The sequence below is a fragment of the Cinclus cinclus genome, chromosome 16, assembly GCF_963662255.1.
Source record: "Cinclus cinclus chromosome 16, bCinCin1.1, whole genome shotgun sequence".
NCBI lineage: Eukaryota > Metazoa > Chordata > Aves > Passeriformes > Cinclidae > Cinclus > Cinclus cinclus.
Window position 1 is genome coordinate 5145233 of NC_085061.1, and position 14101 is coordinate 5159333.

At 46.3% G+C, this 14101-nt stretch overlaps 1 protein-coding gene across 4 annotated transcripts in view; it reads left to right on the forward strand.

The window, feature by feature from the left end:
* Positions 1 to 5840, forward strand: part of INTS1 (integrator complex subunit 1) — a 27927-nt gene extending 22087 nt beyond the window's left edge. For all 4 annotated transcript variants that reach the window (XM_062503995.1, XM_062503996.1, XM_062503998.1 and 1 more), the window contains 10 exons: positions 225 to 348; positions 827 to 960; positions 1332 to 1524; positions 1789 to 1916; positions 2382 to 2494; positions 3014 to 3127; positions 3957 to 4027; positions 4528 to 4619; positions 4692 to 4801; positions 5208 to 5840. In XM_062503995.1, coding sequence (XP_062359979.1) covers positions 225 to 348; positions 827 to 960; positions 1332 to 1524; positions 1789 to 1916; positions 2382 to 2494; positions 3014 to 3127; positions 3957 to 4027; positions 4528 to 4619; positions 4692 to 4801; positions 5208 to 5323 — 1195 coding nt within the window. In that variant the 3' untranslated portion in view covers positions 5324 to 5840. The remainder of the gene's footprint in view (positions 1 to 224; positions 349 to 826; positions 961 to 1331; positions 1525 to 1788; positions 1917 to 2381; positions 2495 to 3013; positions 3128 to 3956; positions 4028 to 4527; positions 4620 to 4691; positions 4802 to 5207) is intronic.
* Positions 5841 to 14101: the final 8261 nt, after the last annotated feature.

The window sequence follows — 14101 nt, forward strand, 5'->3', positions numbered from 1 at the left end:
GGATCCCTATAAACTGTGGATGGATCTCTGTAGAAGGTGAATGATTTGAGCTGTTCAAAAGAAGCAAAGACTTAAAAAACACTCTTTGGGATTGGTGATGTCTGTGTTTTCACATGCTCTCTTTGGCACATACAGGAAGGCTGTTACTAATCTGATGGGTCTGGGATGTTTGCTGGTTGAACTAATGTAGTAGCCAGTGGCTGACCTCTCCCTTTTTTCTTTAGCTCTGTGGGGAAATGCTGCCAGGACCTACTGCTACAGATATACTTGCAGCTACCTGAGCTCCTTGTGCCTATGCCTGAGATGCTTCTTACCAGTGAAGGAGCCAGAGACAGCAGCACTTGCAAGGTAAAGTTAGAGGCATAGAAAAGCCCCTTTCCAGTTGTGTATGCAGAATGGATGCTACCTTGATGCCCAGTTTAAAAGATGAGGACTGGCAAAAGCTTCCCGGGTGACTTCTGTTTCTTTATTTTGCTTTTCTGTTACCCTGTCCCTGCCTGCACTCTCCAAAGCAGAGAGTTTTGGTGTGGTTTCTCTTGCAGTGTCCTTCTATAAAATCATATAAGCTCCACAGGCTTGTGTGTGCCAAAGGCTTCTGTAAGGAACAAGTGTGCAGGCATCTGATCCTGCTTTGATGTCTGTAGGGACTGTGGACTTCAGATCCCATGCCAGCTGGAACACTGCATCTACTTACAGATTCTACCTGAAAATAATTTCACTTAACCCCCCTGTGTAGCTGGAAAGGAATTGGGAAACACTGCTGGAGAGCCAGGGGATGGTTTGTACATTAAACTTCTTAACAGTTTGCTCGTTATTTTCCTTCCAGCTTGATGCCCTGGTTCACAGATTCATTAACCTCCTCGCAGACACCAGTGACTCCAAGTCATCCGAAAGCCGTGTGTGGGATGCCAATATGGCCTGCAGGAAGTTAGCTGTGGCTCATCCCATCCTCCTCCTTAGGTACCTCTCTATCCCTGTGTGTGGCAGGGGCTTATTGAAAAGCACCCAGCCTTGCCCTAGAAAGGGAACAAACTTACAGCAATCACAACAGTGGTGAGAGAATTCACCTTCGTGTACAGAAGTCAGGACAAAAGGCAGCGAAGTTCCATCTTTTACAGTGAGGCAACACCTTGTGTCTGCCAGGAAATAATCTTGGAGTTGGAGACAAGGGAACAGAATATGGGTGGGAAATGAGGCTTGCTGAGTCTATCAATATAGGAATCAAGACCAGAACTCTGAGAGAGGATAAGGGATTTTGCCTTCCAGGAGCTGAGGTAACATATAACTTTCTTGAAAGATCTAGGCCTAGATTTTCTTGTTTGGTGTTTCAGGCACTTGCCAATGATTGCAGCACTGCTGCACGGCCGCGTTCACCTCAATTTCCAGGAGTTCAGGCAGCAGAACCACTTGACCTTCTTCATCCACGTCCTGGGGATCCTGGAGCTGCTCCAGCCGCAGGTCTTCCAGAACGAGCACCAGGCGGCACTCTGGGACTGTCTCCTGTCCTTCATCCGTCTGCTGTTGGTAGGAAAATCCCTGCTTCCCTCTGTGTGCTGCTGGCCGCTAGATGGGGAAGCTCTTGTAACACAGGGCCGGCCTTGGTGCTTCTCATTTGAAGGGAAAACCTTCCTAAATGCCTAAGAACAAAAAAGTGCATTAAGTACCTTGGAGAGCTTGAAGAGGAGGGCAGGAGATCTGGAAACTGCTCCCTGGTACCCAGAGGTGCAGGATGGGACAGTGCATTGCTGCTTTTTTTGGTTAACTCTCATCTTCTTGATCTTTTCCCAGAACTACAGAAAATCCTCACGGCACCTGGCTGCCTTCATCAGCAAGTTTGTCCAGTTTATCCACAAGTACATCACATGCAATGCCCAGGCAGCTGTCTCCTTCTTGCAAAAGCACTCGGATCCACTCCAGTAAGCTTCCTTATGCCTGTTAGCCCATGCACAGTCAGATTGCCAGGAGCTAATCAGACAGAAGACAGCAAGAGGATGTGACAGACTAGCTGCTAATATGGCACTTTTTCACCCTTGGCTCCCTTAAGTCTCCATTGAAATGAGCAGCATATCTCTTCTTTATAGGTGAAAACTGAGCCCAGGGAAGTCACATAATGACTTTAACTCACATAATGGCCTAAATGTTATATTGAGGTATTATAGTGGCCTGCAGCCTTTCCAGAGAGGCAGCTAGAGAGTCTTTCCCCAGAGAGTGGCTGCAGGGTCCCACCCACAGATAGGTGGGGAAAATGCATTTGAGTTCCAGTTATGAAGAAAGGAAAAATCTTGTTTCTGCTTCTGTAAAGCTCTTTGTTTCAGTGTACATATCTGTGCTCATGCCCTTATTGCTACTGAAAGCTAAAGATGCCACCTCTTTTTCCACAGTGATCTGTCATCAGACAACAGTGACCTAGCAATGCTGAAGTCTCTCCTGGCTGGGCTGAGTCTGCCTAGTAAGAGTGGCATCTTGGACAGGGGCTCTGATGAAGAGAAGGATGGTGAGTCTGGGTGGGAGAAGAGTTATTCCAACTGGGGAACCTGCAGTCTGTTTTGGAGAAGAGATGTTTTTGCGGGGTGTATACCGTGCTTGTTCTGTGTTTAGAGTGGAGATGACACTTGCATGCTCAGCAGTTGAGAACCATTATCTGGGATGGGTTAATTTGTTTTCCTGCCAGTGGTATCACTACTGGAGCAGAAAACCTGCCCTTAACAAGGGTGAGTTTCCTGGTCGTGAATTTTGCCCCTTTAATCCACACTTAAGAATTGACCTGTTGGGGGGACTCTGAGGGTACATCCATTCTTCCACTGTTTACAGATTGCACAGCTTGCATGGGAAAATTATTTGGTATTAAAAGATCTTGTGAAGCTTCTTCCTCAGTGTCAGCTGAGGGGGTTACAGGAGGTGCAGTGAGATTAGACAGTGAGAGAGCCAGGAATTGTATCACAGCACTGCACTGGTAGGGAATACTGGCCAGTCCCCAGGCTGTCAGGAGTGTCCTGCTCTCTCTCTCCCCCAGATGAAGCAGCTGCTGGCTCTCTCCCCCTGGTCAGCGTGTCCCTCTTCACTCCCCTCACGCCGGCTGAAATGGCTCCATATATGAAGAGGCTCTCCAGAGGCCAAACAGTGGAGGGTGAGTGAGGACCTGCAGAACTGTGCACAGACACAGGGCAAATGCAGACATTTGTCAACCTTGTTACTTATCTGTCAGCAGCAGCCTGGTTTCCTGTTTCAATCTTGTGTTTGGAAGTCACCAGCAGTTAGGATGTTGTTCCATTTTTGGATTAACTTGTCCATAACCTCCTGTGATTCTGTGACAGAGGCTTCCTATGATTCTGTTATAATTTTCCTCAGCAGTACTTCAATGGCCTCTACCTTGAGGGTCTTCAAGGATCTTTAAGCATTTTGGGATATAATATGAGTAAATCAAGGAGTGCTGCAGTACAAGCCAGATATGAAGTGCTGGTATGAATGAAATACCAAACTGATGAGAAGCAGGATTTGTTAGAAATCCCCAAGTGGCCTTCATGGAAGAAAACCATGTTAACCTGGCATATAAGCCAATAATTTCCTCAAAAGGTTTTCTGAAATTTTAAGTGTCCTGTGTTCAAACCTAAATTGGGACAGTTTTCCTTCCACAGTAGAATAGGACAAAAAAGTCCTGCCTGTACCTTGTTTTTTAAAGAAACACTCTGTGAGGGTCTTTAATTACAGAAGGTGGTGTTCTGGAACTGAAACCTCTCACCCCATTGCAGTCCTTCCTCTGCCTGGGCAGGTTGGGATGTGTTGTTCTGGCACATCCCTGGTCTCCTCCTTTTTGAAGAACTGCCTGTATTACATTACCTCTGTGTGCAAGTGGGAAAACTTCGTGGCTTGGGAGATTGGTTTTGTAGGGAAAAAGAAATTATTTGTTGCTGGACCAGTGAATTTCAGTCACCTTTTCAACTTGTGTCTTCCCCCAGACATCCTGGAGGTGCTGACAGACATCGATGAAATGTCCAGACGGAGGCCAGAAATTCTTGCCTTTTTTGCTGTGAGTATTGGTGTCTCAAACTGCCACTGGAAGGAAGAGATTCTTTTCACCAGAGTCTGTTGCACAGCCACCTTAAGCACTACCCTTTTTCTGCTTTTTTGGGTGGTTGTTGCAGCACCTTAGGAGAAAAGTGTCCTCAGTTAGCCCTGCTGAGGACAGACAGTATTTCCCTCCATACTGGCTCAACCATTATCTACTGTATGTTAGAGAAAGAATTAAACCTCAGTCTTCTTCCCAGGGCAAGGAGAGAACAGAACATCTCTGTTGAATAAGCTGGAAGCTAGGGAAAACTCAGCCGTCCCACATGAAATAAGATTACAGAAGGGTACTTGAAAGTATTCAAAACCAGGATAATCTGTTTTACAAAGAGGGATTTTTGGGGTCAGCCAGTACCTGCTGGATTTGTGTTGGGCTGAATCGGTGTGGAGGGGGAGTAATGCCAGTCTGAGGAGTTTGTGCTCTCTGAATGGCCCTGTGATCCACATTTGTCCATCTTTCAGACAAACCTACAGAAGCTGATGAGTTCAGCAGAGGATTCCTGCCGAAACCTGGCCTTCAGCCTGGCTTTGCGCTCCATCCAGAATAACCCCAGGTGAGCACCACTGGAACTGAGGCTGTGCTGGCTGATCTGGGCTGTACTGACACTGTTATGTTTCACTCTTAGCATTGCTGCAGATTTCCTGCCCACCTACATGTACTGCCTTGGCAGCCGAGACTTTGAGGTGGTGCAGACAGCCCTGAGGAACCTGCCTGAATACACCCTCCTTTGCCAAGGTAAGTGGGCATCAGCCACCTTTGGGGCATGGTTGGCCTCACAAGGGTCAAAGCTGGGGTCCTGTGCTGGGAACAGCTCCCCTGGGAAGTTGCTGTGGATTGCTGTTGCTTAGACCAGGTTGTCAGTACTAGTAGTAGCTTTGGGCTGAGCTTTACAAGGGGGATCTGTCACAGAGACAAGGCAGGCTTCCTTAAAGTAGATTTGCTCCCTTATGGTTTTGTCTGAGTTGTGACCTCTCACATGATCACAAACCCACAGTGCTGTTAGAGGGGGGGATTGTGCCAAGTTTTTATGGAAGGAGAGATTTCTTGTGCAGCTGCAAATGCTCACCCAGTGGTTTTTGGTGGATTGCTCTTGCTCATGGAGCCCTCAGGCCAGTCCTCACTCTGCCTTTCCCTTTTCCAGAGCACGCAGCAGTGTTGCTGCACAGGGCCTTCCTGGTGGGCATGTACGGCCAGATTGACACCAGCTCTCAGATCTCAGAGGCCTTGAAGATTCTGCACATGGAGGCCATGATATGAACATGTGGTTCTGGGAGTTCCAGTTCCAGAGGAATTAATTTAATGGATTCATCAGCTGCATTACAGCCCTGTAAGAAGAACAGTGTATTGCAACCCATGTGGTGGAGGATCAAAGAGGTGATGTGGCAGGCCAGACTGTGCTGGAAAAGAAGATGCTGACTGAAGATCAGAAAGGGGCAAGGATCAATCTGACTGGCTAGGATGCCATTATTGTGGGAGATAAATCTCCTGAACATTGTGCCAAACAGGGACCACTTCCTTCAGGGCGTCTTGGAGCAGTGGCTGTCGCTTTGTTGTTTGGGGTTTTTTGTCTCTCCAAGAAGGCAGAGCTGCTGGGAGAGCAGAAGGCCTTTGCACTTGAAGTGTCTGCATTCTCTGTGTTGGAGAGAACATACAGATTTGTGCAGGGCAAGAGACCATTTTGGTTTCTAGGGGGTGGGTGGCTTTTTTATTTTATAATTAAAATTATCTTTGTTTCCATTGTGCCTTTCTCTGCTTCCTTGAGCATAGCTTGACATCCCTCTCCCCGTGTTCTTCAGTCTCTTGTTATTCTAGACAAAGCATCTCTGGAAGAGCTGTGTCCATGGCCAAGTGCTAACAGAGCTGTCTTGGCCTTTTACAGGATACGCAAGAAATGGAGCAGATTTGGAAGGGTCAGTGGGGTATCATGGATGAGTTGGGTCAGCACCAACTGCTAACAGGACAACTTTTAAGATGTTCCTTGGAAAACTTCTGTTTAAAAACAAATAAAACAAACTTCTTGGTACTTCTGCAAACATCCCAGCAGCTGGCCACTGTCATAGTGAAGGCTTTGAACAAGCAGCTGGGTTTCCTCTTTGGGATCTGCCAGTCCTCCCTGTGCCTCTTCTGACCACTGCTCTCTGGTCCTTGCCTGCTGATAGGGGTGATGGTTTATTTGCCAGCTGTCATTTGAGAACAGGAAATCTTCCTTTCCCCTGCTCCAGAGAAATGACTGCTCTGTGTGCTTGTTCTCCATTCTCACTTAATTCTAATCACCAGTTTGTTTCATGTCATTTGTCTCTATTCCTCTGGTGCTCCACTTGTTAGTAGAGAAACTCTGCAATATAGTAAAGACAAACATCCTGGAGGAATTTTATTTCTATCTCCTTGCTGGTGTCAGGGACAGTTGTGACCTCATAGGTGGTTGGGTGAGGAAATATTGTCTGTTCTTGCACATGAGGAATACCACAGCTGAGCGCTTTAGCTGGTGTGTCAAAATATGAATGAATGTCCAGCTGGCTTTGCAAAGAAATGGAGAAGAAAAGGGGGAGAACTGAACCTCCCATCAACTCTAAGTAGCCTTGTCTTTAAATAGAGATTAGAGCCATCAGTTATGGGTGCAACATGCTCTTTTCCCTCAGCAGCATCTGCTTCACATCCGGAGCCACTACTGTGGCAATTAGCTCCATATAAATTATGTGGAGGAACAGCTGAAGGAGATCAAGTCAATGGAATGGGTTTCCTGAGGGGCTCAGTGACAGCAGGATTAACGTCAGTCCAAGGGGAGCCAGTAATCTCACTGGGAACCCTTACCTTACTCTCTTATCACACATCATTAAGGCACTGCTGAGTTTGTCAGAGCAGGGAGGTAGTTCTGTTGGTGCTGCTGTGGGCCTAGAGCAGCTGGGAACTTATGGGACTTCCTGGAAAAGGGATTTTAAGGACTTTGAGTCAAGGAGCAAAGAAGATGTCTCAGGATTGTTATTATGCAAAGAGAGTGAGTCAAACACAATAGTGGTGCTTTGGTGAAGATCCTCTGCAGCTGGGGCTTTCCAGAAATTCCACTCTGGGACTGCAACTAGAAACATTTACAGCAAAACCAGACAATGTGGTTGGTCCCAAATGATCCTGTGTCTGTTTTGCAATGCCTGTGGTGAGCAGACCTGCTCCAGGATGCCTGGGTCACAGGACTAGGGCACACTTGGATGTTGGCAGAACTACTTCATGACCCCTCAGTCCAGAACAGACAGGCTTTGCTGAGCTGTCCAGAAAGAGATGTGTCTGGGAAGGTGGAAAGAGCATCTCATTAGCAGCAGCAGCAATCACCTTTTGGGAGATCAGGAAATGAAGTCAAATGGAGATGATGTGGGTGGAAGTCACTCTGCAGAACTGACACTTTCCATAGATCTCCCAGTACAAAAATCATCATCTGTGATTTGTTGATCTCTTTGCTGTGTTGAAGGTTCCCACAATGTGTTTTCTTTGCTGCCATCCTCTCCTTGGACCCGGTGGAGTTAAGCAGGTTGCCTTAGCTTGAAGCACATCATCAAAACCAGATCAGTGCAGAAGACAGGGCTGTCAGAGGGTGCCTGGCTGTGTGGAGACAGCTCGGGGCAGGAGCCAATCCCTCCTGTTGGGGAAGGCAGCCGTGACAGCTCTCAAATGGTTGGTGACAGTGGTACTGATGCCCTAACAGTTGCCTGCCTGTAATCGTGCTCTGTAACTTCCATCTCTGCCTGGTTGAGCACGTCCTCTCCTCCCATCCCAGCTGAGCTGACAGTGTCACCCTTCACAGCTCTCCTAGGCTCCTCCTGGGGCTGGGGCAATCTGTGTCATCAAGAGCTTGTGCCTTGTTGGAAGATGAATGGTAAGGATGTTTGCAGGTCTTTCTTGGCCAAGCCCATGGGCCCCCATGACTCACTCAGTGTAAGTCACTGCTCCCATCTGCCTTACAGGCAGCACATCCCAAACTGATGCAAAATTCTCGTTTAGACATTTTTCTACCATTATCTCCTGTAGTCAAGAGCTTTCTAAAGAGAAGTCGGCTGCCAGAGCTGCTGTCTGGGGCTGGGGAATGTGCTTAACACTGGCTCATGGGGAAGCTTTTTGTCTTTTTAGATACACTGGGAATCCCTTACCAGCTGTAGGCAGTGGCACGATGGGGAAGAGAAACCTGGCCAGAGGTTTGTTTCTCATCCTGTGGCTGCACCCAACTCAGGGTGAGGCTCACTCTTGTCCAGCGTGCACATGATGGACCTTCACTTCTTGGCTGGGCACAAGTGGACATCTCTAACCTGGCCATACCAGACACCTGCCAGTGTGGCTGGAATTGTGGCCTCTCACATGTGCCAATGTCCTGGAGGTTTGTGGCTTTTTGACACAGCTCTGGGCAAGGTTGTGCATCCCAGAAACTGTGAGGGGTATCCTGGAGCAGCATGTAAATTTGGTCATGAGCAGTGCATAACTAACCAGGGAGATGCCTACTTGTTCCTGACTCAGTGGCTGCTGCCTCTGGGACATGCTTGGCACTGGGGAGCTGGACGAGTCCCACCACTGAGCTCAGAGGAAAATCTGCCCTACCTGCTACACTCACAGGGGAAATGCAGGGAGAGGTGTGCAGGTAACAGCCACTGACTGGGATTTCATGGCTAAAGGCTGATATTGTGCCAGCCATGAGAAATGAGAAAGGGTAAAGAGAAGCCACCCCTTGCAAGAAGCAGCAGGCAAGAAGTCTTGTGCAAAATAAAAAAAAAAAAAGGAGAGGAAAACTCTGTCTCCATTACCTCGTATCTGTGAGTGGAGTCTATTCCCAGGACTGCTCCCTAGGGCCCTGCCATCCACTTCCTGCAGCCAACCTCATCCATGGCCTCCATCAGTGACAAATGCAATACTGGCCCTGCCTGCCCTCAATTAACTTCCTTCTGACCATACGACCATTCATTCTGACCATTGGCGACTTGTTTGCTAAAAGCTAAAAATGGTAAGACTTTTGTGAACTTCAGGAGTGTCAAAGCCAGCTCCAGGCCAGCTAAGTAGCCTGGCTGCTATAGGGGTAGCATTTGCCTGAGGTGGACTGTCCTTTATGTTGCCTGTGTTTGCACTTAGATAATTTGCCCCTAAAGTAGCAGAATATAGAGCTTGAAATTTCCCATCATTTTAAAATCGGAAGACCTCTATAATAACATATCTGCCTGTCCTGTGTTGCTGGTGGTGTTTTGGTATCAGCCTGTTTGCAGGAACACCATCTATAACACAAGAAGATACTGGCAAAAAATGTCAAGACCCCCAGCGAGAATTTAAAAATTAATTAAGCTACAGTAGCCCAGTCATTGCTGGGTAATTATTAAGCTGTAAGAAATGCTAATTGTCTTATTAGCATTAAACAATTATGCAAATAATGGAAAACATACCATAAAAGTAATAAAATTACCTCCCTTTCCCCCCTTTTTTTTAAACCAATAATGATATTCAAAATCTAAAGTGATGCATATGTTTTTACTCTGAGAATCTTTGGAGAGGAGTGAGACCTCTAAGGGTGCTCAGCCCTTTTGGGGCATTCCAAAACACATCTGTCATGAGTTCTCTTGCAGAGCTTGTAGTGCCCCACACCAGGCCATGCCCTGGTTCTGCACCCACCAAGGCACCAAGACAGGGACACAGGGTGGCCACGCTGCTATGCCAGGACTGTAGAGTCCCAGTTTTATACTGTCACTAAGGGAGTCCCTGTTCTTCCCCTAACAAAGCATGTATGTGCTTCAGGTTTGGTCTGGGAAAAACAAGGCAGTTTGTAGTTTTTCCATCAATTCAGTGCAAAAATAGAAAGTTCTGGCCTTTAGAGTTACTCTGTCTTAAGGATTTTATTGCTATTAAGTTCATAACCTGAAGTAAGAGCTGGCTTCTTTTCCAGGTGAGGTTCCAGCTGGACTTCAGGGTTCAGAAATAAGCTGAATAATAAGCAAGTGTTTTGGTGTTCCTTGAAACAAGAACAAGACCTCACTTACCCTCACTACTGGGAAAAGGAAACTTCTCTTACACATGTCTACAATGGGCCTAGAAAACACAAAATGCTTTTTTGCTTCAGCACATTCACACTGTTAATCACTAACAAATTTTATTGGTTTTACAGGCTTTAAACTCTGCTTTACTGATAAGACACAGCATTTCAAGGTGCCCAAGCCAGTTCCTGCTCCAGGGTGTGCCCTGCTCCCATGGTGGTGCCTGGATAAATCTGAGGTCACTTCACTCAGTTGCGTGATCCAAACAGGTTTTGGTCTGCAAAACACACCTTTGCTTTTGCCTTCTGATAAGAATGGGGGTGTTTGCAGCTCCTGGAGGACCAGAGAGAATGTTCTGCCTTGGCAGTGCAAAGACTGGGGATCACCATCACCTATTTCCCTTCCTTGGAAGACAAGGGGAGATCACTTCATGAAATAAATACCACCCCCAACACTCTTGGAGAGCTCCTTTCATCTCCCTGGGACTGGTGACCCACCAAATTGCTGTTTATGCATTTCATTTTCATTTTTCCTATCACCTGGTGTGTAGGATGCAGGATGTGAGCAATCTCTTATCTTTGTTGCCTGGAAATAACTTTTGGAAATCACCCTCTAGCCTGTCCCTCATTTCACTGCACTGGGGGACAGAAGAGCCAGCAGGACATCTGGCTGGTGGGTTGGAGGGACAAAGGAGAGAAACTTCTTTCTATTTTGATGTGATATTGTATTATACCTAGGTGATAGGACACTCTTTGTTCTGATGCTCAGTGATTTTGGTCCTTTGAGATTTTAGGATAGTGGGTTTACCATTTATGAGCGTCTCAGGGGGGCGTGTGCAGAGAGATTTACTGAAGTGCCTTTTCCTGTAACTTCACATTTCTCTTTCATCTTCTTGGAAGAATGGAATAAGTGGAAATTCTTGTTCAGACTTGAATTTCATAATAACTTTTTTTCTGCTACTTTTGCAGCTCAAACTAGTCAGACTCTAAGGGGAGGCAGGTATCACGTGGAAGCATTTCTGCATGAGTAGCTGCAAAATTTTCACTGTTTGGGGCCTTTCCATCTCTGTGGAGTCAGCCTGGCTGCCTTCTGGGAAGAGAGAGCTGATGAGGCATGTTACTGATGAGGCAAATGCTTTTTCCTTCTTGTTTTAAATCCCTCAGTTTAATTCAAGCCATTGGCATGAGGATGTATGAGAGCTCTTGGCTACAACACACACTTCCTATTGTTGGGAGTGAACAGCCCTGCACACAGCCTGTGGCAAAAATATGAAGTAGCTCAATTTGATCAGCTGATTTCTCACAATAGTTAAAAGATGTGATTTTTTTCCCTATGATGTTATGCTCTCTTATGAGAAAAAAAAACACCAAAAAACAAAAAACATCACTTGATTCTCAGCTTCATGAGGCTCCACATTTCCTAATACAAGGAATTGGCCTTTCCTCCCCTCAAGTCTTCAAGCTGACAAATGTTGGGTGGGATTTTTTTGGGCTTTAGGGTGGCCTAGTCAGATGTTCAAGATTTTTCTATATTAATGGTAAAATCCATGGGTTGCTGCATGTGGGAACCAGGATAAATTTAAGAGGTGATGGCAGAGTAATCCCCACTAGTCATAGTCATAACAACTGTCAGGAAGCACTCAGCATTTCTCTGGAGCAGTCTGATATCTAAGAAGAGAACTGCAAAGGACTCAGGAAGAGAAAGAAGAGTGTCTATAAGTAGAGAAGATTAAATCAGTCCATATCTGTGGATTGCTGCTGCAACAAGCTTCCAAATACATCTTGGGAAGGGAGCCAGGGGAACAGGCACTGTGCTGCAGGACAGACTTTGCTCCATGAACCAGCTGTGCATCACAGGTGGGAAACCTCACCCAGCAGCTCTGGGAAAAGCTCAGTGAGCAGGGGCAAGGTCTGCAAAACAGGATAAGAACCTCTAAGGCTCCCTGGAAGGAAAAGATGTAGAAAGGAGAGGTACAATCCAGAGTAAGGATTTGTAAGCATCATCCCCTGAGGACCATCCTGGGAGAACAGCAGCTGTGGGTAATAGGCAGCTCTGTCCCCTTCCTTCTCTCAGGGTGTGTTAGTTTACCTGTTGGTGCATTAAAGGCTCATCATAGCTGCAAACTCCCACAGAGTTCTCCTTAATCATCAGCTAACCCTGCACAGGTCTCTGCTGCCTGTACTTTGGAAAGCCATTATTGGGCCAGCAGTAATACCCTTGCTGTATTAGCAAACTCCTTCAGCAATGTCATTTTAATCACCTTAGTGGATAATGTGGACCTGATTCTTCTGGTGAACCAAGGGCTGTACCTCCAGACTAACCCTCTCTTGGGATGCACAGCTTGCAGCCAGCAACTAAGAGTTTCTTCTTCTGGTGTCTGCAAGCCTGGATTTGTGATATTGACCACCCTGGTGAAAAACACAGTGTGGTGCAGGGAGAGACAAGGTGAAATGTGGTGGCCTGTGATACATAGGAAATCACAGCTGCTCTGAGCCTAGGCTGACTTCCCACTCCATGGGTCTGTGTCCCCTGCCCCTGTGTCCCCTGGGCAGTCCCCAGCTGCCCCTTCCCAAAGCACAGTAATGAGAAGGGACTAACTGCATTGGCTCATTAAGCTGGGTTTTTTGGAAGACAGATTGTCATGTTAAACAAATATCTTTTTAAAAACTGAGTCTCATTCCCTGAGCTGTTCCCCATTTGGGCCATTAAATCTGAAAGGGGTAAGTACAGCTGTGTCAAAGCTGCACTCAGGAGCTGATTTTCACTGTTTGTATGACTGGCAACTGGCAACCACTCCATTTCCAAACCTCATTTTCTTCTAGTTTCCCAGTGCTGCACTATGTCTATTGGAAGTACACCAGGGGATGCACCCTGCTAAACAGGAACTCCACAGACACATTTCCAAAACCCAGCACTTCTTCTTTATTTTTCACCTAGCCCTAAGGTACCTGAGTATGGGAAGGTGTTCTCATGGTTAACCAAGCTTTTTATAAATTATACAATTTTATCAAAGGTGTTGTAGAAATGTGGGACAGCTTATCTTTCAGGGATCCAGCAAGTGTCTTTTTTGAGGGAAGTGAGGTGTAAAAATCCAACTTTGAGTTAATCCAGCATTTCTTTTGATCGGTCCCTTGGTAGTGTGATTAATTTTGAGTGCAGATGTTTCTGCTTTCCATCACAGAATACACCCAGGACCTGGGAGCAGCCTCACAGTGCCGTATTTCCTCCTCACCACACCACTCTTGTTACAGTTGTGCAGCAACATATGCTAAGGCCTTATTACAAGGGATTCCTATAAATGGCATAAAGGATTAATAATGTATTTATAACACAACTTTGTTTTAGTATAAAGTGATCTATAAATTTGTAATAAATGTTTTATAATGTTTTTGTAGCCTGTTATAAATGATAAATGGGAGACTATAGATGCCACATCAAATATTCATGCTGTATTGTGTGCATTATTATGCCATTACTGTTCAGGAAACCATTAATAATAAAGTGAATGGAGATGTAAAAGTTGCTGACATGCCCAGCAAGCCATTTATAATGAAATGTATAATCCTTACCATAAAGTAAATACATTGGCCACTGATTGTTGATGAAATGGAAACACTCTGAATTATTTGTGAGGTATTTATATATTAATGTATATTATCCATATCATGTCACAGAAGTACCATTAATATATTATATGTATTATTGATTATTTTTACCTAATTTATAGGCAGCTGTTTAAGTGTTACCTTGTCTATTCTCATGTTTTGCCAGCTGCATGAGGTCTGCTGAGTTATTTTATGGGAAGCGTGTTCTTCGGGGCAGCTGTTGAGACCTGGCCATCGCAGCCCTGGAGCGAGCCCAGCGGGGCAGGACGGCGGCGGGGGCTGCCCCTTCCTGCCCCTCACTTCTCTGCGGGAAGGAGCCCGCAGGGTCTTTTCCAGCCCGAATGATTCCACGATTTCAGGACACTGCCGTATGATACCTGCTGCGCTGCCCCTGCAGGGACAGAGCCCCGCTCCGGGCTGGCCGCCCTCCCTCGCCA